Source organism: Hyperolius riggenbachi, chromosome 7, assembly GCF_040937935.1.
Source record: "Hyperolius riggenbachi isolate aHypRig1 chromosome 7, aHypRig1.pri, whole genome shotgun sequence".
NCBI classification, from domain to species: domain Eukaryota; kingdom Metazoa; phylum Chordata; class Amphibia; order Anura; family Hyperoliidae; genus Hyperolius; species Hyperolius riggenbachi.
Window position 1 is genome coordinate 723,218 of NC_090652.1, and position 24,462 is coordinate 747,679.

Here is a 24,462-nt window from a genome sequence, read left to right on the forward strand (position 1 = left end):
TGGGTGACGTTGTTTTTCAAATTGTTAAGAAAAATCTAAAGTTCAAAGTTTCACGGGTAGTTCCCGTCCTGAAAGAGAACACGTCATGGGACCAAGGGGAACGGGGTTTGATCCAAGACGACCACATTTTGTTACAAAGGTTAAACAAACAGTACACTAAGTTAGAGGTAAGATTTCACCATGATACAGGTGATCTTAACGAGGTAGAACACAAAAATGAGCAGGTGAGTTCCAGTCTGACCTGGTGGACAAAGGTTCCGGTGATGTTCCAGGGACACTCGGACTGGGCCTCTGCAGTTCCAAAGTTCTTTCTACACCCACTGGTCGTCTGGATGGGGATGACAACTTTAGGCATCATTATCCAGGTGAGGTTGCGTGTTAAAATTACGTAAAACAAATTAACCTGGTCCAGAGATTGGTGCCTCATAAACAATCTCCTGAACCAATAGTTTAAATTAAGGGATATACAGGGTTACGGGTATAGGTTTAGTAGTACCTGGGATGGAGCTGATTGTATAAAGACGCTCTTTCAGAAGGCACCTGGTACTGCTCCGTTTTGTAACAACCAAACGAGTTTCACTTTTCTGTGGTCATGCAAGTTTGTGAGTGATACGCAAGTGACGCAAATGCTGAGCATGTAGTATAGAGGGATTTAGAAGTAGGGCCTCCCCAGAGAGCCTGGTTACAGGAAGACCAAGAGGTCTTGCTCTCTCTCTTCCAGGGGTAATTGCCTAGAGCAGAGAAGTTGTGTGAGCACGAACATCGAAAAGTGAAACATAAAAGAAAAGAAACCAGGTACTGGGAGGTTCAGACGCTGGGATCTGCGGGTCAAGCCGTTTTAGGGGGGATTGTTATAATTTAAGTAGGCCTCAGTTACTTGGCCTGAGTTTTATGTAAAAGGCTTGTCCGCAGTGTATGCCTTTAAAATAAATAGAGGTTTTGTGATGCAGGCAGAGGCATCTCAGGGTCTGCGTGTAGCAGAGGATACACGCAGATACTGAGAACATGTTCCTAAAAGAAGGCCATCGGACTACTCTGACCTCAACCACAGGAACAGAAAACATTGGCCATGTTTACTAAACATCCACGTTCCTGCATATAGGCCAAATGCCTCATTGATTATTAATCAAGTAGGTGTGTATGATGACACCACGAGTGGGTCCCCCAATAATCTGGTCTAGGGGGTGGCGAAGATGATGTCATATTTAACTCTTTCCTAGTCGGTATTAAAGGCTGAGGGAGCTATGAGAGCTCACTTCTGCTTCTTCCTTCCGCACTAGCTCGCAAGGCCGAGTGGGACTTCTAAGCATGTTCTTCCTTTCTGTAATCTGATATAATGTATGCTGTACATAGGTAGTTTAGTATAACGTAGTTTGGAAGAAGGTACCTGATAGACTTCAGCAGGGAGTCTAATCACGAGCTTGTAACGCAACATGAAGATTGGCATGGCTAGGATATGATGAATGTATCTATCTGTATTCCTGTTTCCTGAATAAATAACGTAAACATTGAAGAAGCCTGAGAAAGTCTATATCCTGTTTGCGGTGTGGAGAGTCAAGTGATCTCACAGTCTGTGAGACGGTGGTGTCGAAGCAAGGTGATAAAGAACAGTTTATAACAGTATTGTTGAATAATATGGCAGCCTTCACCAGGGCTGTGGAGTCGGAGTCGTGGAGTCGGGCAATTTTGGGTGCCTGGAGTCGGAGTCGGGAAAAAATGCTCCGACTCCTAATGAATTTCTAACTGTAATTAAAATCGAAAATATGATAAAATGTTCTATTTCTCAGATAATAGTCATTAAAAATAATGTATATATACAGTATATATACAGTAATAGCTGTGCTTAGTCCACAAAAATGAAATAAACCAATCAAAATTAGTTACTTGTGCTGCTTCAATAAAGCAGTCCCCTTATTTTTAAGGTCAGATATACATATCTGATTGTGACTGTATATATGATGTGTACACAGGAATCTCTTATATATACTAACTATACTAATAACATCTATGCTGTAAGAATAAAGCCTGATGTGTAGCTATGCGACTAATAGAGATGGTCAACGAGATGGAAATAATTCTGCATTGATGCTGATTTATGCAAATGTATGCACTCCCTTTGCTGATGAAATAAAATAACTTGATATGTTATTAAAATTTGGTTTGGTGACTACAAATTAAAGGGTAACTGAGACGGATGAAAAGTAAAGTTTTATACATACCTGGGGCTTCCTCCAGCCCCCTTCAGGCTAATCAGTCCCTCGCTGTCCTCCACCACCCGGATCTTCTGCTATGAGTCCTGGTAATTCAGCCAGTCAGCGCAGTCCGGCCGCATGCCGCTCCCACAGCCAGGAACATTCTGCACCTGCGCAATAGTGCTGCACAGGTGTAGTACGCTCACGGCGGAGTGTGTTCATGCGCACTACGCTTGACTGACTCAAGTACCTGGACTCATAGCAGAAGATCCAGGTGGTGGAGGAGGACAACGAGGGACTGATTATCCTGAAGGCGGCTGGAGGAAGCCCCAGGTATGTATAAAACTTTAATTTCATCTGTCTCAGGTTTACTTTGTTACACAGTAGTACTATACTCTACATATGCACTCCCCACAGAGCTGCAGGGAATCCACTGAGAATGCTGTGCACATTGAACACAGAGGTGTTGTCTGTTTACAATCTCCTCCTTCCCCTGCAGAGTACCTGCACATCATTCTTACATGTACCCACACTTACATTGCCTAGGGCCTGATAGATGTTCTTTGTTCCGGTTTGTACCTTTTACAAGTACTCTTACCAAGGACTAGTTTTAGTCTAAAGGGAATAAATATAGTAGTCTACATATCCTTCTCACTTCAGTTGTCTTGTAAAATTCCTAAGCGTTGGCAGTTAAGAGACGAATTTCATGTTACATACTTTTAATCAACAAAATTGTAATATGCAAATTAGAGGAGTCGGAGTCGTGGAGTCGGTGGAATCCTAAACTGAGGAGTCGGAGTCGGTGGATTTTTGGACCGACTCCACAGCCCTGGCCTACACGTTCATCTCCACCGCCGCCGTGCTTCACGCTCATCTCCACCGCCGCCGTGCTTCACGCTCATCTCCACCGCCACCGTGCTTCACGCTCATCTCCACCGCCGCCGTGCTTCACGCTCATCTGCACTGCCGCCGTGCTTCACACTCATCTCCACTGCCGCTGTGCTTCACACTCATCTCCACTGCCGCTGTGCTTCACACTCATCTCCACTGCCGCTGTGCTTCACACTCATCTCCACTGCCGCTGTGCTTCACACTCATCTCCACCACCGTCGTGCTTCACACTCATCTCCACTGCCGCTGTGCTTCACACTCATCTCCACCACCGTCGTGCTTCACACTCATCTCCACTGCTGCTGTGCTTCACACTCATCTCCACCACCGTCGTGCTTCACACTCCTCTCCACTACCGCTGTGCTTCACACTCATCTCCACTGCCGCTGTGCTTCACACTCATCTCCACCACCGTCGTGCTTCACACTCCTCTCCACTACCGCTGTGCTTCACACTCATCTCCACTGCCGCTGTGCTTCACACTCATCTCCACCACCGTCGTGCTTCACACTCATCTCCACTGCCGCTGTGCTTCACACTCATCTCCACCACCGTCGTGCTTCACACTCCTCTCCACTACCGCTGTGCTTCACACTCATCTCCACTGCCGCTGTGCTTCACACTCATCTCCACCACCGTCGTGCTTCACACTCATCTCCACTGCCGCTGTGCTTCACACTCATCTCCACTGCCGCTGTGCTTCACACTCATCTCCACCACCGTCGTGCTTCACACTCATCTCCACTGCTGCTGTGCTTCACACTCATCTCCACTGCCGTCGTGCTTCACACTCATCTCCACTGCCGCTGTGCTTCACACTCATCTCCACTGCCGCTGTGCTTCACACTCATCTCCACCACCGTCGTGCTTCACACTCATCTCCACTGCTGCTGTGCTTCACACTCATCTCCACCGCTGCCGTGCTTCACACTCATCTCCCCCGCCACCGTGCTTCACACTCATCTCCCCCGCCGCTGTGCCTCACGCTCATCTCCACCGCTGCCGTGCTTCACGCTCATCTCCACCGCCGCCGTGCTTCACACTCATCTCCCCCGCCACCGTGCTTCACACTCATCTCCCCCGCCGCTGTGCCTCACGCTCATCTCCACCGCTGCCGTGCTTCACGCTCATCTCCACCGCCGCCGTGCTTCACGCTCATCTCCACCGCCGCCGTGCTTCACACTCATCTCCCCCGCCACCGTGCTTCACACTCATCTCCCCCGCCGCTGTGCTTCACGCTCATCTCCACCGCTGCCGTGCTTCACGCTCATCTCCACCGCCGCCGTGCTTCACACTCATCTCCCCCGCCACCGTGCTTCACACTCATCTCCCCCGCCGCTGTGCCTCACGCTCATCTCCACCGCTGCCGTGCTTCACGCTCATCTCCACGGCTGTGCTTCACGCTCATCTCCACGGCTGTGCTTCACGCTCATCTCCACCGCCACCGTGCTTCACTCTGTCTGGAGACAGGAACTGCTAGCTCCACACGCTGTCCGCCTCTGTCAGGCATCACTGAGACTCTGCCAGTCAGTGAGCAGTAATTATTGTGTGCCGACACCTGACATACATGATCCTCTGCCATGTATCAGAATAACACCACATACACGGACGCCGTGTCCTCTTACCTCACAGGCCAATCATCTGATCTCTCCATATCGTCTTATCGGGCTGCAAACAGTGCTCCCCTGCCAGAAGTTTATTGGAACACAGTAGCATACAACCAGCTGGGACATCACTGCTCACACTGAGATACTTGCCCTACCCCTGACCAGCTGTGACATCACTAATCACAATGAGATACTTGCCCCGCCTCCCACAAGCTGTGACATCACTACTCACAATGAGGTACTTCTCCTGCCCTCCCACCACGTGACATCACTAATCACAATGAGATACTTGCCCCACCCCTGACAAGCTGTGACATCACTACTCACAATGAGATACTTCTCCTGTCCCCCCATCACGTGACATCACTAATCACAATGAGATACTTGCCCCGCCTCCCACAAGCTGTGACATCACTACTCACAATGAGGTACTTCTCCTGCCCTCCCACCACGTGACATCACTAATCACAATGAGATACTTGCCCCACCCCTGACAAGCTGTGACATCACTACTCACAATGAGATACTTCTCCTGTCCCCCCATCACGTGACATCACTAATCACAATGAGATACTTGCCCCACCCCTGACAAGCTGTGACATCACTACTCACAATGAGGTACTTCTCCTGCCCCCCCACCATGTGACATCACTAATCACAATGAGATACTTGCCCCACCCCTGACAAGCTGTGACATCACTACTCACAATGAGGTACTTCTCCTGTCCCCCGACCTGCACGGTGTTGATGGAGTAGAAAGATGGCTCTCCCTGGTTCTTTCGCTGTTCCTGAGAATGAGAGAAAAGGATCATGGGAGAGTACAGACAGGAAGTAGAAAGCAATCACAGCCACTGCTGGAAGGACCACAAACTACTCCTGAGGAAGGGCAGAAACAGAAACGAAACACGACGGGGGAGATTTTATCAGCCTCATAGAAGATGCTGGGATGGCAGGTGGACTATTTACAGTCTACAGGGGTGATTCATCGATCAGCCGTAATATTACCTGGCAAGCACGGCAATATTACGTGCAGTTACACTCGAAAGGACCGGAAAATACACTAGCAGGGCTACTGTAGTGCCGCGGATCACACAACTAGTGTATCTTGTGTATAACTTCCGTGTATAACTACAGGTAATACTGCTGTGTGCTGTGCGTTCCCACCAATATTACCGCGGAATGATGAATCAACCTCTACGGGGGGAAGAGAAAGAAATAGCACTGTATTAATAATGGGTTCAGAACAGAAAGGGAGTCATTGCCAGGAGAGCAGAGGGGAATATGAGACACAGAAGAGGATGGAAGTCATTGCCAGGAGAGCAGAGGTGAGTATGAGACACAGGACAGGAGGGGAGTCATTGCCGGGAGAGCAGAGGTGAGTATGAGACACAGAAGGGGAGTCATTGCCAGGAGAGCAGAGGGGAATATTAGACACAGAAGAGGATGGAAGTCATTGCCAGGAGAGCAGAGGTGAGTATGAGACACAGGACAGGAGGGGAGTCATTGCCGGGAGAGCAGAGGTGAGTATGAGACACAGGACAGGAGGGGAGTCATTGCCGGGAGAGCAGAGGTGAGTATGAAACACAGAATAGGAGGGGAGTCATTGCCGGGAGAGCAGAGGGGAGTATGAGACACAGAACAGAAAGGGAGTCATTGCCAGGAGAGCAGAGGGGAATATGAGACACAGAACAGGAGGGGAGTCATTGCCAGGAGAGCAGAGGTGAGTATGAGACACAGAAGGGAAGTCATTGCCGGGAGAGCAGAGGTGAGTATGAGACACAGAACAGAAGGGGAGTCATTGCCGGGAGAGCAGAGGTGAGTATGAGACACAGAACAGGATGGGAGTCATTGCCGGGAGACCAGAGGTGAGTATGAGACACAGAACAGGATGGGAGTCATTGCCAGGAGAGCAGAGGTGAGTATGAAACACAGAAGAGGATGGGAGTCATTGCCGGGAGACCAGAGGTGAGTATGAGACACAGAACAGGAGGGGAGTCATTGCCAGGAGAGCAGAGGGGAATATGAGACACAGAACAGGAGGGGAGTCATTGCCAGGAGAGCAGAGGGAAATATGAGACACAGAAGAGGATGGAAGTCATTGCCAGGAGAGCAGAGGGGAGTATGAGACACAGAACAGGAGGGGAGTCATTGCCGGGAGAGCAGAGGTGAGTATGAGACACAGAACAGGAGGGGAGTCATTGCCGGCACAGCAGAGGTGAGTATGAGACACAGAAGAGGATGGAAGTCATTGCCAGGAGAGCAGAGGGGAATATGAGACACAGAACAGGAGGGGAGTCATTGCCAGGAGAGCAGAGGTGAGTATGAGACACAGAACAGGATGGGAGTCATTGCCGGGAGAGCAGAGGTGAGTATGAGACACAGAACAGGATGGGAGTCATTTCCGGGAAAGCAGAGGTGAGTATGAGACACAGAACAGGATGGGAGTCATTGCCAGGAGAGCAGAGGTGAGTATGAGACACAGGACAGGAGGGGTGTCATTGCCGGGAGAGCAGAGGTGAGTATGAGACACAGAACAGGATGGGAGTCATTGCCGGGAGAGCAGAGGTGAGTATGAGACACAGAACAGGATGGGAGTCATTGCCAGGAGAGCAGAGGTGAGTATGAGACACAGAACAGGAGGGGAGTCATTGCCAGGAGAGCAGAGGTGAGTATGAGACACAGAACAGGATGGGAGTCATTGCCGGGAGAGCAGAGGTGAGTATGAGACACAGAACAGGAGGGGAGTCATTGCCAGGAGAGCAGAGGTGAGTATGAGACACAGGACAGGAGGGGAGTCATTGCCGGGAGAGCAGAGGTGAGTATGAGACACAGAACAGGATGGGAGTCATTGCCGGCACAGCAGAGGTGAGTATGAGACACAGGACAGGAGGGGAGTCATTGCCGGGAGAGCAGAGGTGAGTATGAGACACAGAACAGGATGGGAGTCATTGCCGGCACAGCAGAGCGGGAACATGAGAAACAGAACAGGAGGGGAGTCATTTCCGGGAAAGCAGAGGTGAGTATGAGACACAGAACAGGATGGGAGTCATTGCCAGGAGAGCAGAGGTGAGTATGAGACACAGGACAGGAGGGGAGTCATTGCCAGGAGAGCAGAGGTGAGTATGAGATACAGAACAGGAGGGGAGTCATTGCCAGGAGAGCAGAGGTGAGTATGAGATACAGAACAGGAGGGGAGTCATTGCCAGGAGAGCAGAGGTGAGTATGAGACACAGAACAGGATGGGAGTCATTTCCGGGAAAGCAGAGGTGAGTATGAGACACAGAACAGGATGGGAGTCATTGCCAGGAGAGCAGAGGTGAGTATGAGACACAGGACAGGAGGGGAGTCATTGCCAGGAGAGCAGAGGTGAGTATGAGATACAGAACAGGAGGGGAGTCATTGCCAGGAGAGCAGAGGTGAGTATGAGACACAGAACAGGAGGGGAGTCATTGCCAGGAGAGCAGAGGTGAGTATGAGATACAGAACAGGAGGGGAGTCATTGCCGGGAGAGCAGAGGTGAGTATGAGACACAGAACAGGAGGGGAGTCATTGCCGGGAGAGCAGAAGGCGAGTATGAGACACAGAACAGGAGGGGAGTCATTGCCAGGAGAGCAGAGGTGAGTATGAGACACAGAACAGGATGGGAGTCATTGCCGGGAGAGCAGAGGGGAATATGAGACACAGGACAGGAGGGGAGTCATTGCCGGGAGAGCAGAGGTGAGTAGGAGACACAGAACAGGATGGGAGTCATTGCCAGGAGAGCAGAGGTGAGTATGAGACACAGGACAGGAGGGGAGTCATTGCCGGGAGAGCAGAGGTGAGTATGAGACACAGAACAGGATGGGAGTCATTGCCCGCACAGCAGAGGTGAGTATGAGACACAGAACAGGAGGGGAGTCATTGCCGGGAGAGCAGAGGTGAGTATGAGACACAGAACAGGATGGGAGTCATTGCCTGAAGAGCAGAGGTGAGTATGAGACACAGAAGAGGATGGGAGTCATTGCCAGGAGAGCAGAGGTGAGTATGAGACACAGAACAGGATGGGAGTCATTGCCTGAAGAGCAGAGGTGATTATGAGACACAGGACAGGAGGGGAGTCATTGCCGGGAGAGCAGAGGTGAGTATGAGACACAGAACAGGATGGGAGTCATTGCCGGCACAGCAGAGGTGAGTATGAGACACAGGACAGGAGGGGAGTCATTGCCGGGAGAGCAGAGGTGAGTATGAGACACAGAACAGGATGGGAGTCATTGCCGGCACAGCAGAGCGGGAGCATGAGAAACAGAACAGGAGGGGAGTCATTTCCGGGAAAGCAGAGGTGAGTATGAGACACAGAACAGGATGGGAGTCATTGCCAGGAGAGCAGAGGTGAGTATGAGACACAGGACAGGAGGGGAGTCATTGCCAGGAGAGCAGAGGTGAGTATGAGATACAGAACAGGAGGGGAGTCATTGCCAGGAGAGCAGAGGTGAGTATGAGATACAGAACAGGAGGGGAGTCATTGCCAGGAGAGCAGAGGTGAGTATGAGACACAGAACAGGATGGGAGTCATTTCCGGGAAAGCAGAGGTGAGTATGAGACACAGAACAGGATGGGAGTCATTGCCAGGAGAGCAGAGGTGAGTATGAGACACAGGACAGGAGGGGAGTCATTGCCAGGAGAGCAGAGGTGAGTATGAGACACAGAACAGGAGGGGAGTCATTGCCAGGAGAGCAGAGGTGAGTATGAGATACAGAACAGGAGGGGAGTCATTGCCGGGAGAGCAGAGGTGAGTATGAGACACAGAACAGGAGGGGAGTCATTGCCGGGAGAGCAGAAGGCGAGTATGAGACACAGAACAGGAGGGGAGTCATTGCCAGGAGAGCAGAGGTGAGTATGAGACACAGAACAGGATGGGAGTCATTGCCGGGAGAGCAGAGGGGAATATGAGAAACAGGACAGGAGGGGAGTCATTGCCGGGAGAGCAGAGGTGAGTATGAGACACAGAACAGGATGGGAGTCATTGCCAGGAGAGCAGAGGTGAGTATGAGACACAGGACAGGAGGGGAGTCATTGCCGGGAGAGCAGAGGTGAGTATGAGACACAGAACAGGATGGGAGTCATTGCCCGCACAGCAGAGGTGAGTATGAGACACAGAACAGGAGGGGAGTCATTGCCGGGAGAGCAGAGGTGAGTATGAGACACAGAACAGGATGGGAGTCATTGCCTGAAGAGCAGAGGTGAGTATGAGACACAGAAGAGGATGGGAGTCATTGCCAGGAGAGCAGAGGTGAGTATGAGACACAGAACAGGATGGGAGTCATTGCCTGAAGAGCAGAGGTGAGTATGAGACACAGAAGAGGATGGGAGTCATTGCCGGGAGAGCAGAGGTGAGTATGAGACACAGAACAGAAGGGGAGTCATTGCCGGGAGAGCAGAGGTGAGTATGAGACACAGAACAGGATGGGAGTCATTGCCGGGAGAGCAGAGGTGAGTATGAGACACAGAACAGGAGGGGAGTCATTGCCGGGAGAGCAGAGGTGAGTATGAGCAACAGAACAGGATGTGAGTCATTGCCAGGAGAGCAGAGGTGAGTATGAGACACAGAAAAGATTGGGAGTCATTGCCAGGAGAGCAGAGGTGAGTATGAGACACAGAAAAGATTGGGAGTCATTGCCGGGAGAGCAGAGGTGAGTATGAGACACAGAAGAGGATGGGAGTCATTGCCGGGAGAGCAGAGGTGAGTATGAGACACAGGACAGGAGGGGAGTCATTGCCAGGAGAGCAGAGGTGAGTATGAGATACAGAACAGGAGGGGAGTCATTGCCAGGAGAGCAGAGGTGAGTATGAGACACAGAACAGGAGGGGAGTCATTGCCGGGAGAGCAGAGGTGAGTATGAGACACAGAACAGGAGGGGAGTCATTGCCAGGAGAGCAGAGGTGAGTATGAGACACAGAAGAGGATGGGAGTCATTGCCAGGAGAGCAGAGGTGAGTATGAGACACAGAACAGGATGGGAGTCATTGCCGGAAGAGCAGAGGTGAGTATGAGACACAGGACAGGAGGGGAGTCATTGCCAGGAGAGCAGAAGGTGAGTATGAGACACAGAACAGGAGGGGAGTCATTGCCGGGAGAGCAGAGGTAAGTATGAGACACAGAACAGGAGGGGAGTCATTGCCGGCACAGCAGAGGTGAGTATGAGACACAGAACAGGATGGGAGTCATTGCCGGCACAGCAAAGGGTGAGTATGAAACACAGAACAGGATGGGAGTCATTGCCGGGAGAGCAGAGGTGAGTATGAGACACAGAACAGGAGGGGAGTCATTGCCGGGAGAGCAGAAGGCGAGTATGAGACACAGAACAGGAGGGGAGTCATTGCCGGGAGAGCAGAGGTGAGTATGAGACACAGAACAGGAGGGGAGTCATTGCCAGGAGAGCAGAGGTGAGTATGAGACACAGAACAGGAGGGGAATCATTGCCGGGAGAGCAGAGGTGAGTATGAGACACAGAACAGGAGGGGAGTCATTGCCGGGAGAGCAGAAGGCGAGTATGAGACACAGAACAGGAGGGGAGTCATTGCCGGGAGAGCAGAGGTGAGTATGAGACACAGAACAGGAGGGGAGTCATTGCCGGGAGAGCAGAGGTGAGTATGAGACACAGAACAGGAGGGGAATCATTGCCGGGAGAGCAGAGGTGAGTATGAGACACAGAACAGGAGGGGAGTCATTGCCAGGAGAGCAGAGGTGAGTATGAGACACAGAAGAGGATGGGAGTCATTGCCGGCACAGCAAAGGGTGAGTATGAGACACAGAACAGGAGGGGAGTCATTGCCGGGAGATCAGAAGGCGAGTATGAGACACAGAACAGGAGGGGAGTCATTGCCGGCACAGCAGAGGTGAGTATGAGACTCAGAACAGGATGGGAGTCATTGCCGGGAGAACAGAGGTGAGTATGAGACACAGAACAGGAGGGGAATCATTGCCGGGAGAGCAGAGGTGAGTATGAGACACAGAACAGGAGGGGAGTCATTGCCGGGAGAGCAGAGGTGAGTATGAGACACAGAACAGGAGGGGAGTCATTGCCGGGAGAGCAGAAGGCGAGTATGAGACACAGAACAGGAGGGGAGTCATTGCCAGGAGAGCAGAGGTGAGTATGAGACACAGAACAGGAGGGGAGTCATTGCCGGGAGAGCAGAGGTGAGTATGAGACACAGAACAGGAGGGGAGTCATTGCCAGGAGAGCAGAGGTGAGTATGAGACACAGAAAAGATTGGGAGTCATTGCCAGGAGAGCAGAGGTGAGTATGAGACACAGAACAGGAGGGGAATCATTGCCGGGAGAGCAGAGGTGAGTATGAGACACAGAACAGGAGGGGAGTCATTGCCGGGAGAGCAGAAGGCGAGTATGAGACACAGAACAGGAGGGGAGTCATTGCCGGGAGAGCAGAGGTGAGTATGAGACACAGAACAGGAGGGGAGTCATTGCCGGGAGAGCAGAAGGCGAGTATGAGACACAGAACAGGAGGGGAGTCATTGCCGGGAGAGCAGAGGTGAGTATGAGACACAGAACAGGAGGGGAGTCATTGCCGGGAGAGCAGAGGTGAGTATGAGACACAGAACAGGAGGGGAGTCATTGCCGGGAGAGCAGAAGGCGAGTATGAGACACAGAACAGGGGGGGAGTCATTGCCGGCACAGCAGAGGTGAGTATGAGACTCAGAACAGGATGGGAGTCATTGCCGGGAGAGCAGAGGTGAGTATGAGACACAGAACAGGAGGGGAATCATTGCCGGGAGAGCAGAGGTGAGTATGAGACACAGAACAGGAGGGGAGTCATTGCCGGGAGAGCAGAAGGCGAGTATGAGACACAGAACAGGAGGGGAGTCATTGCCGGGAGAGCAGAGGTGAGTATGAGACTCAGAACAGGATGGGAGTCATTGCCGGGAGAGCAGAGGTGATTATGAGACACAGAACAGGAGGGGAGTCATTGCCGGGAGAGCAGAGGTGAGTATGAGACACAGAACAGGAGGGGAGTCATTGCCGGGAGAGCAGAGGTGAGTATGAGACACAGAACAGGAGGGGAGTCATTGCCGGGAGAGCAGAAGGCGAGTATGAGACACAGAACAGGAGGGGAGTCATTGCCAGGAGAGCAGAGGTGAGTATGAGACACAGAACAGGAGGGGAGTCATTGCCGGGAGAGCAGAGGTGAGTATGAGACACAGAACAGGAGGGGAGTCATTGCCGGGAGAGCAGAGGTGAGTATGAGACACAGAACAGGAGGGGAGTCATTGCCGGGAGAGCAGAAGGCGAGTATGAGACACAGAACAGGGGGGGAGTCATTGCCGGCACAGCAGAGGTGAGTATGAGACTCAGAACAGGATGGGAGTCATTGCCGGGAGAGCAGAGGTGAGTATGAGACACAGAACAGGAGGGGAATCATTGCCGGGAGAGCAGAGGTGAGTATGAGACACAGAACAGGAGGGGAGTCATTGCCGGGAGAGCAGAAGGCGAGTATGAGACACAGAACAGGAGGGGAGTCATTGCCGGGAGAGCAGAGGTGAGTATGAGACTCAGAACAGGATGGGAGTCATTGCCGGGAGAGCAGAGGTGATTATGAGACACAGAACAGGAGGGGAGTCATTGCCGGGAGAGCAGAGGTGAGTATGAGACACAGAACAGGAGGGGAGTCATTGCCGGGAGAGCAGAGGTGAGTATGAGACACAGAACAGGAGGGGAGTCATTGCCGGGAGAGCAGAAGGCGAGTATGAGACACAGAACAGGAGGGGAGTCATTGCCAGGAGAGCAGAGGTGAGTATGAGACACAGAACAGGAGGGGAGTCATTGCCGGGAGAGCAGAGGTGAGTATGAGACACAGAACAGGAGGGGAGTCATTGCCAGGAGAGCAGAGGTGAGTATGAGACACAGAAAAGATTGGGAGTCATTGCCAGGAGAGCAGAGGTGAGTATGAGACACAGAACAGGAGGGGAATCATTGCCGGGAGAGCAGAGGTGAGTATGAGACACAGAACAGGAGGGGAGTCATTGCCGGGAGAGCAGAAGGCGAGTATGAGACACAGAACAGGAGGGGAGTCATTGCCGGGAGAGCAGAGGTGAGTATGAGACACAGAACAGGAGGGGAGTCATTGCCGGGAGAGCAGAGGTGAGTATGAGACACAGAACAGGAGGGTAGTCATTGCCGGGAGAGCAGAAGGCGAGTATGAGACACAGAACAGGGGGGGAGTCATTGCCGGCACAGCAGAGGTGAGTATGAGACTCAGAACAGGATGGGAGTCATTGCCGGGAGAGCAGAGGTGAGTATGAGACACAGAACAGGAGGGGAATCATTGCCGGGAGAGCAGAGGTGAGTATGAGACACAGAACAGGAGGGGAGTCATTGCCGGGAGAGCAGAAGGCGAGTATGAGACACAGAACAGGAGGGGAGTCATTGCCGGGAGAGCAGAGGTGAGTATGAGACTCAGAACAGGATGGGAGTCATTGCCGGGAGAGCAGAGGTGATTATGAGACACAGAACAGGAGGGGAGTCATTGCCGGGAGAGCAGAGGTGAGTATGAGACACAGAACAGGAGGGGAGTCATTGCCGGGAGAGCAGAGGTGAGTATGAGACACAGAACAGGAGGGGAGTCATTGCCGGGAGAGCAGAAGGCGAGTATGAGACACAGAATAGGGGGGGGAGTCATTGCCGGCACAGCAGAGGTGAGTATGAGACTCAGAACAGGATGGGAGTCATTGCCGGGAGAGCAGAGGTGAGTATGAGACACAGAACAGGAGGGGAATCATTGCCGGGAGAGCAGAGGTGAGTATGAGACACAGAACAGGAGGGGAGTCATTGCCGGGAGAGCAGAAGGCGAGTATGAGACACAGAACAGGAGGGGAGTCATTGCCGGGAGAGCAGAGGTGATTATGAGACACAGAACAGGATGGGAGTCATTGCCGGGAGAGCAGAGGTGAGTATGAGACACAGAAGGGGAGTCATTGCCGGGAGAGCAGAGGGGGAGTATAAAGCTACGTACTCACCACCAGATAGGTCGTTAAGCGATGCCTCTTCCTGTTTGCAACGTCATGTGACTGCACGATGGGCACAAACAGGAAGTAAGCGATCGCGGTACTTTGCGCGGAGTTGTAGATCCACCGGGTCCGTCGCTTAGTGATGCACGATTGCCGCGGGGGAATCATCGTTCAGCATGCTTGTGTTATACGATGGTGCCCGACGTCCGGTAACATCGCCGTAAGTATCATCGGGTGGGTGTGAGGCTTCAGACATACAAAAGTATGGTCAGGTTTATTGCTTTCCTCTCACCTCCACACTCTGGCCAAGAAACGCCCGCAGGAAAGCCGACTTCCCCGTCCCACGAGGACCAATCACCTTACACAGGAAGACGTTCCTCTGCGTCTGCCCCTTCTCCAGGTCTATCCTCTTCTCTCGGGTCACTGGAGGGAACACAGGGCGACGTCACACAACACAGGCTAATCAGCAACTTCACCAAAAATCACAATCAGATTACTGATTCAATATTCATCATTTATTTAGTCTAGGTTCACCCCTTGTAAAATCTCGCCTCACATTTCTCAGTGATGCCGGCATCTTTACTGCTGGCCAGGTGAATTATGCAGGAGGTTAGTTTTCCCCTTTGTGAAGTGAGAATAATGATCACATGATCTCCCAGAGTGCTATGGGGCAGAAGGCTGCATGACATCACTGGAAGGGCGGAGTTACATTGTAAAGCATATATTCAGCAATGTGCAATGGTAAGAAGTGTTTCTCATGCCGAAAACTGGATAGTGAAAAGGGGTTTCCTAAATAATAGTCATTACAGGTCCTCTTTAGATATTTCATGAATGGACTTAAAGGGAATCTGAAGTGAAAATAAACGTATGATACAATGAACTGTATGTGTAGTACAGCTGAGAAATAGAATATTAGCAGCAGAGATATGAGTCTCATCTTGTTTCCAGTACAGGAAGAGTTAAGAAACTTTGGTTGTTATCTATGCAAAAGAGCTTCTCTGAGTTCTCTGACTAGTTTAGTCAGAGAGTGCTGCTATTTTCTGAAGCACTTCTGCATCAAAGAAACAGTGAAAGACAACTTCAGATAAGGTTTTACTGCAGGGAAGTTCAATGGGTCATTACTTCTGCTCTATAAACTGCAAATATGAGAGAATGATGCTTTTCTTTGCTACGAATGTTCCATTCATTACCCGTACTGTACATACAATCCATTATAAGATTTTTTTCGCCTTCACCGCCACTTTAAGCAAGGTTTTCCCATCCAGCGGAAATGAGAGACACCATCGCTCATGGAGAACGGGGCAGGGAGAGGGGGTGACAGCTGCACAGCGAAGGGGCTATCACTGCTATATTAGGAAACACGGGCTTGTTTACCCCCAGGGCGTTTTGTGTTTTTTTGAGCCCCGGAGACGATTTTTTAAAACGCCTTAAAAGAGCTTGTGAAATGATTCCTTATGGGCCAGTTCACATCAGCGCGTTTTGTCCGCTTTTCGCTCAGTGAAGCGCTGTCCGTACATTTTCGGGGGGATTTTGCTACAATGGAAGGTGTAGGAGAATTTGGCGATTGCGTTCTTAAGAATAAATACATTGTATTTATTATTTTCAGGGGCACAGAGTTCACTTCCAGTGAAAAAACGGAATCGCTCTGCAAAAGTGCTTTGTGCAAAATCGTAGCATGCAGCGGAGTGCAGGGAGGGGGGGAAAACCGGTAAAATCGAACATCGGTTTTAGATGTGAACAAATCCTTATTGTGAGAGTAAAAACACAGCCCCTAACATAAGCCTGGAACTACCCAGCCAAACCCGGGACCATTCCTCACAATACAGAAGAGCTGTCTGACTGCAGCGACACCTTGTGCCAATCCTACGAAGGATCGGGGGGATGGGAAGCCCTCTAGTAAGAGAAGCACAGGGAAGGACTTTCCCCTCCCCCTCCCCTGATAACACAAGTTTGCGAAACCAGTCGGGAAGGGGACAAGCGGCACCTTTCATCTGTTTGTAGCGGATACTGGGCAGCACACACGCTTCTTGGCTTCGGGGTACCCCCATTGTCTGGGCCCCGTATCTCAGCGCTCTTTCTATGGTTCTATGTGGTATTTTGGTTTATAATTTTATATAAAGCCGTCTATACTCAGTACCGCTGCTCATTGTTTTTATAGCACATCCTTTATGTTGCATTGCCACCGCTGGGAGGAAGTCACTACACCACTAAAGGGTTCCGGGGATCCTTCGGACTGCCCATTACACTCAAACTCTCACTACAAGCTTATACCGTGGGATGTAAGCGGCTGGGAAGCCTTATTGCTTTTATAGAGCTGAGAGTCGCACTTGTGTATTCATATCCCAAGGAACTGAGCACACTGTAACCCAAACTATATCCTGACCTAGGATTAGACTGTGAGCTCCTCTGAGGACAGTCAGTGACATGACTATGTACTCTCTACAGTGCTGCAGAAGATGTCAGTGCTATATAAATACATAATAATAATATAGTAGGACATTAGACTATGACTATGGTAGGATTAGAGTGTGATCTCCTCTGAGGACAGTCAGTGACATGACTATGTGCTCTGTAATGTGCTGCAGAAGATGTCAGTGCTATATAAATACATAATAATAATATGGTAGGACATTAGACTATGACTATGGTAGGATTAGAGTGTGATCTCCTCTGAGGACAGTCAGTGACATGACTATGTACTCTCTACAGTGCTGCAGGAGGTGTCAGTGCTATATAAATACATAATAATAATAATATGGTAGGACATTAGACTATGACTATGGTAGGATTAGAGTGTGAGCTCCTCTGAGGACAGTCAGTGACATGACTATGTACTCTCTACAGTGCTGCAGAAGATGTCAGTGCTATATAAATACATAATAATAATATGGCAGGACATTAGACTATGACTATGGTAGGGTTAGATTGTGAGCTCCTCTGAGGACAGTCAGTGACATGACTATGTACTCTGTAATGTGCTGCAGAAGATGTCAGTGCTACATAAATACATAATAATAATATGGTAGGACATTACACTATGACTATGGTAGGATTAGAGTGTGAGCTCCTCTGGGGACAGTCAGTGACATGACTATGTACTCTGTACAATGCTGCAGAAGATGTCACTGCTATATAAATACATAATAATAATATGGTAGGACATTACACTATGACTATGGTAGGATTAGAGTGTGAGCTCCTCTGAGGACAGTCAGTGACATGACTATGTACTCTGTAATGTGCTGCAGGAGATGTCAGTGCTATATAAATACATAATAATAATATGGTAGGACATTACACTATGACTATGGTAGGATTAGAGTGTGAGCTCCTCTGAGGACAGTCAGTGACATGACTATGTACTCTGTACAGTGCTGCAGAAGATGTCAGTGCTATATAAATACATAATATTAATATGGTAGGACATTAGACTGACTATGGTAGGATTAGAGCGTGAGCTCCTCTGAGGACAGTCAGTGACATAACTATGTACTCTGTAATGTGCTGCAGAAGATGTCAGTGCTATATAAATACATAATAATAATATGGTAGGGCATTAGACTATGACTATGGTAGGATTGGAGTGTTAGCTCCTCTGAGGACAGTCAGTGACATGACTATGTACTCTGTAATGTGCTGCAGGAGATGTCAGTGCAATATAAATAGATAATAATAATATGGTAAGACATTAGACTATGACTTTGGTAGGATTGGAGTGTTAGCTCCACAGAGGACAGTCAGTGACATGACTATGTACTCTGTAATGTGCTGCAGAAGATGTCAGTGCTATATAAATACATAATAATAATATGGTAGGACATTAGACTATGACTATGGTAGGATTAGAGTGTGAGCTCCTCTGAGAACAGTCAGTGACATGACTATGTACTCTATAATGTGAGGCAGAAAATCTCAGTGCTATATAAATACATAATAATAATATGGTAGGACATTACACTATGACTATGGTAGGATTATAGTGTGAGATCCTCTGAGAGCAGTCAGTGACATGACTATGTACTCTGTGATGTGCTGCAGAAGATGTCAGTGCTATATAAATACATAATAATAATATGGTAGGACATTAGACTATGACTATGGTAGGATTAGAATGTGAGTTCCTCTGAGGACAGTCAGTGACATGGTTATGTACTCTGTACAGTGCTGCAGAAGATAAGCACAGCATAAGCTGAGCACTGGGAGGAAGTACATTGCGATAGTAAGGAGGTACATACCAGTATTAGGAGGCGGTACATACCAGTATTAGGAGGCGGTACATACTAGTGACAGGAGGCGGTACATAACAGTGACAGGAGGCGGTACATACCAGTGACAGAAGGCTGTACATACCAGTGACAGGAGGCGGTACATACCAGGGATAGGAGGCGGTACATAATAGGGATAGGAGGCGTTACATAATAGGGATAGGAGGCGGTACATACCAGTGATAGGAGGCGGTACATACCAGTGATAGGAGGCGGTACATACCAGTGATAGGAGGCGGTACATACCAGGCATAGTTGGCGGTACATACCAGTGACAGGAGGCGGTACATACCAGGCATAGGAGGCGGTACATACCAGGGATAGGAGGCGGTACATACCAGGGATAGGAGATGGTACATACCAGGCATAGGAGACGGTACATACCAGTGACAGGAGGCGGTACATACCAGTAATAGGAGGCGGTACATACCAGGCATAGGAGGCGGTACATACCAGGCATAGGAGGCGGGACATACCAGTTATAGGAGGCGGTACATACCAGTGACAGGAGGCGGTACATACCAGTGACAGGAGGCGGTACATACCAGGGATAGGAGGCGGTACATACCAGGGATAGGAGGCGGTACATAATAGGGATAGGAGGCGGTACATACCAGTGATAGGAGATGGTACATACCAGGCATAGGAGGCGGTACATACCAGTGACAGGAGGCGGTACATACCAGTACTAGGAGGCAATACATAATAGGGATAGGAGGCGGTACATACCAGGGATCGGAGGTGGTACATAGCAGGGGTAGGAGGCGGTACGTACCAGTAATAGAAGGCGGCACATACCAGCGAGAGGAGGCGGTACATACCAGTGATAGGAGATGGTACATACCAGGCAAAGGAGGCGGTACATACCAGTGACAGGAGGCGGTACATACCAGGGATAGGAGGTGGTACATAGCAGGGGTAGGAGGCGGTACGTACCAGTAATAGAAGGTGGCACATACCAGCGAGAGGAGGCGGTACATACCAGTGATAGGAGGCAGTACATACCAGTGACAGAAGGCGGGAAAAACCAGTGATAGGAGGCGGTACATACCAGGGATAGGAGGTGATACATACCAGGGGTAGGAGGCGGTACATACCAGTGATAAGAGGCGGTACATACCAGTGATAGGAGGCAGTACATACCAGGGATAGAAGGTGGTACATAGCAGGGGTAGGAGGCGGTACGTACCAGTAATAGAAGGTGGCACATACCAGCGAGAGGAGGCGGTACATACCAGTGATAGGAGGCAGTACATACCAGTGATAGAAGGCGGGAAAAACCAGTGATAGGAGGCGGTACATACCAGTGATAGGAGGTGATACATACCAGGGGTAGGAGGCGGTACATACCAGGGATAGGAGGTGGTACATACCAGGGATAGGAGGTGGTACATACCAGTGAGAGGAGACGGTACATACCAGTGAGAGGAGGTGGCACATACCAGTGAGAGGAGACAGTACATACCAGTAATAGGAGGCGGTACATACCAGTGATAGGAGGCGGTACATACCAGTGATAGGAGGCGGTACATACCAGGGATAGGAGGCGGTACATACCAGTGAGAGGAGGTGGCACATACCAGTGAGAGGAGACGGTACATACCAGTGATAGGAGGCGGTACATACCAGTGATAGGAGGCGGTACATACCAGTGATAGGAGGCGGTACATAACAGTGATAGGAGGCGGTACATACCAGTGATAGGAGGCGGTACATACCAGTGATAGGAGGCGGTACATACCAGTGATAGGAGGCGGTACATACCAGTGATAGGAGGCGGTACATAACAGTGATAGGAGGCGGTACATAACAGTGATAGGAGGCGGTACATACCAGTGACAGGAGGCGGTACATACTAGTGATAGGAGGTGGTACATACCAGTGAGAAGAGGCGGTACATACCAGTGATAGGAGGTGGTACATACCAGGCATAGGAGGCGGTACGTACCAGTGATAGGAGGCGGTACACATCAGTGATAGGAGGCGGTACATACCAGTGATAGGAGGCGGTACATACTAGTGATAGGAGGCGGTACATACCAGTGATAGGAGGCGGTACATACCAGTGATAGGAGGCGGTACATACCAGGGACAGGAGGCGGTACATACCAGGGACAGGAGGCGGTACATACCAGTGATAGGAGGCGGTACATACCAGGGATAGGAGGTGGTACATAGCAGGGGTAGGAGGCGGTACGTACCAGTAATAGGAGGTGGCACATACCAGCGAGAGGAGGCGGTACATACCAGTGATAGGAGGCGGTACATACCAGTGATAGGAGGCGGTACATACCAGGGATAGGAGGTGGTACATACCAGGGGTAGGAGGCGGTACGTACCAGTAATAGGAGGTGGCACATACCAGTGAGAGGAGGTGGTACATACCAGTGATAGGAGGCGGTACATAACAGTGATAGGAGGCGGTACATAACAGTGATAGGAGGTGGTACATAACAGTGATAGGAGGCGGTACATACCAGTGATAGGAGGCGGTACATACCAGTGATAGGAGGCGGTACATACCAGTGATAGGAGGCGGTACATACCAGTGATAGGAGGCGGTACATACCAGTGATAGGAGGCGGTACATAACAGTGATAGGAGGCGGTACATACCAGTGACAGGAGGCAGTACATACCAGTGATAGGATGCGGTTCATACCAGGGATAGGAGGCGGTACATACCAGTGACAGGAGGCAGTACATACCAGTGATAGGATGCGGTACATACCAGGGATAGGAGGCGGTACATACCAGTGACAGGAGGCGGTACATACCAGTGATAGGAGGCGGTACATACCAGTGTAGGAGGCGGTACATACCAGTGATAGGAGGCGGTACATACCAGTGATAGGAGGCGGTACATACCAGTGAGAAGAGGCGGTACATACCAGTGATAGGAGGTGGTACATACCAGTGAGAAGAGGCGGTACATACCAGTGATAGGAGGTGGTACATACCAGTGAGAAGAGGCGGTACATACCAGTGATAGGAGGTGGTACATACCAGGCATAGGAGGCGGTACGTACCAGTGATAGGATGCGGTTCATACCAGTGATAGGAGGCGGTACATACCAGTGATAGGAGGCGGTACATACCAGTGACAGGAGGCGGTACATACCAGTGATAGGAGGCGGTACATACCAGTGACAGGAGGCGGTACATAACAGTGATAGGAGGCGGTACATACTAGTGATAGGAGGCGGTACATACCAGTGACAGGAGGCGGTACATACCAGTGACAGGAGGCGGTACATACCAGTGACAGGAGGCGGTACATACCAGTGATAGGAGGCGGTACATAACAGTGATAGGAGGCGGTACATACCAGTGATAGGAGGCGGTACATACCAGTGACAGGAGGCGGTACATACTAGTGATAGGAGGCGGTACATACCAGTGACAGGAGGCGGTACATACCAGTGATAGGAGGCGGTACATACCAGTGTAGGAGGCGGTACATACTAGTGATAGGAGGCGGTACATACCAGTGACAGGAGGCGGTACATACCAGTGACAGGAGGCGGTACATAACAGTGATAGGAGGCGGTACATACCAGTGACAGGAGGCAGTACATACCAGTGATAGGAGGCGGTACATACCAGTGATAGGAGGCGGTACATACCAGTGACAGGAGGCGGTACATACTAGTGATAGGAGGCGGTACATACCAGTGACAGGAGGCGGCACATACCAGTGATAGGAGGCGGTACATACCAGTGAGAGGAGGTGGTACATACCAGTGATAGGAGGCGGTACATACCAGTGATAGGAGGCGGTACATAACAGTGATAGGAGGCGGTACATAACAGTGATAGGAGGCGGTACATAACAGTGATAGGAGGTGGTACATAACAGTGATAGGAGGCGGTACATACCAGTGATAGGAGGCGGTACATACCAGTGATAGGAGGCGGTACATACCAGTGATAGGAGGCGGTACATAACAGTGATAGGAGGCGGTACATACCAGTGACAGGAGGCAGTACATACCAGTGATAGGATGCGGTACATACCAGGGATAGGAGGCGGTACATACCAGTGACAGGAGGCGGTACATACCAGTGATAGGAGGCGGTACATACCAGTGTAGGAGGCGGTACATACCAGTGATAGCCTGCGTCTGGCTGTCTTGCTCACACAGGATGGGATACCCCAGATACCCCAGGTGTTCCAGGCACCGGTGCACATCCAGATACGCCACCAGACTGCCAACAAAGCAGGGAGAGAAGAGGACACGGGTAAGAGAGACTGGGAATTACAGGTTATCATGTTCTGTGCAGTTCAATAGAAACAATAACATATTCCTTCCGGAAAAACACAGCAATTATTCCAGGGGACACCCATGATAAACCCTACGTGTCAGTGTGGACCACTCAATGCTTCAGCTAATCACAATCAATTTATTTTCGCCAAGTAAGTTTGCACCTGCAAGGAATTTGTCTTGGCAGTTGCTTAACAAACACAAACAATACAAGGACAGACAGTGTGAATATTACAAGTTAAGGACATTATAAGTATAGTGGCAGTAAGCAATGTGAGAATTGTTCATTTACAGCTCTGTGCTGATTACGATCAAGTCCTAGCAGCTCTAACGTGGTTCAGCAATAAGTATGGCTACCGCTTGAGGAAAAAAGCTGTTCCTGTGTCTGGAGGTTTTGGTAGCGATTGACCAGAATCTTACTTCTGAAGGCATGCGCTGGAAGATGGAGTGAGCAGGGTGGGAGGGGTCAGAGGCAGTCTTGGGAAGATGGAGTGAGCAGGGTGGGAGGGGTCAGAGGCAGTCTTGGGAAGATGGAGAGAGCAGGGGGAGGGGTCAGAGGCAGTCTTGGGAAGATGGAGAGAGCAGGGGGAGGGGTCAGAGGTAATTTTGGTTGCTCTCTTTCTGCACCTGCTAGTGTAAAGATCCCGCAGGGAAGGTAAGCTACAGCCAATTATCCTTTCCGCTGATAGGATGATGCGCTGCAGCCTCCCCTTTTCTAATGCTGAGCAGGAGCTGAACCATACAGTCATAGATGATGTTATGGTGGATTTGATGATTGCAGTGTAGAACTGCACCATTAGATTTTGAGGTAGGCCAAACTTTTCCAGCTGCCGTAGATGGTACATCCTCTGCTGCGCTTTCTTGATGATAGTGGCAGTGTTGTTGTCCCATTTTAGGTTGTTTGAGATTGTGGACCCAAGAAACTTGAATGACTCTACTTGGGTTATTGTGGATCCATTTATGGTTAAGGGGAGGTGCTGGGGGGGAGATCTCCTAAAGTCTATTATCATCTCCATGGTTTTGAGAACATTTAGTTCCAAGTTGTTGCTGCTGCACCAGGAGGAAAGCTGTCCCACCACATTCCTGTATGCAGACTCATCCCCGTTATGTATGAGACCAACTACTGTTGTGTCGTCTGCAAACTTCAGAACCTTAACAGATGGATCTGTGGAGATGCAGTCATTGGTGTACAGTGAGTAGAGCAGTGGGGAAAGCACACAGCCCTGGGATGCACCAGTACTG

General features: G+C 50.3%; 1 protein-coding gene across 1 annotated transcript in view; it reads right to left on the reverse strand.

Moving 5' to 3' along the window:
- Window positions 1-24,462, reverse strand: part of RHOT2 (ras homolog family member T2) — a 166,301-nt gene that overhangs the window by 24,967 nt on the left and 116,872 nt on the right. Inside the window, exons 14-16 of the mRNA XM_068243463.1 lie at window positions 23,064-23,164; window positions 14,984-15,114; window positions 5,398-5,478 (exon numbers count right to left, since the gene is read on the reverse strand). Of these exons, the coding sequence (XP_068099564.1) occupies window positions 5,398-5,478; window positions 14,984-15,114; window positions 23,064-23,164 (313 nt within the window). The remainder of the gene's footprint in view (window positions 1-5,397; window positions 5,479-14,983; window positions 15,115-23,063; window positions 23,165-24,462) is intronic.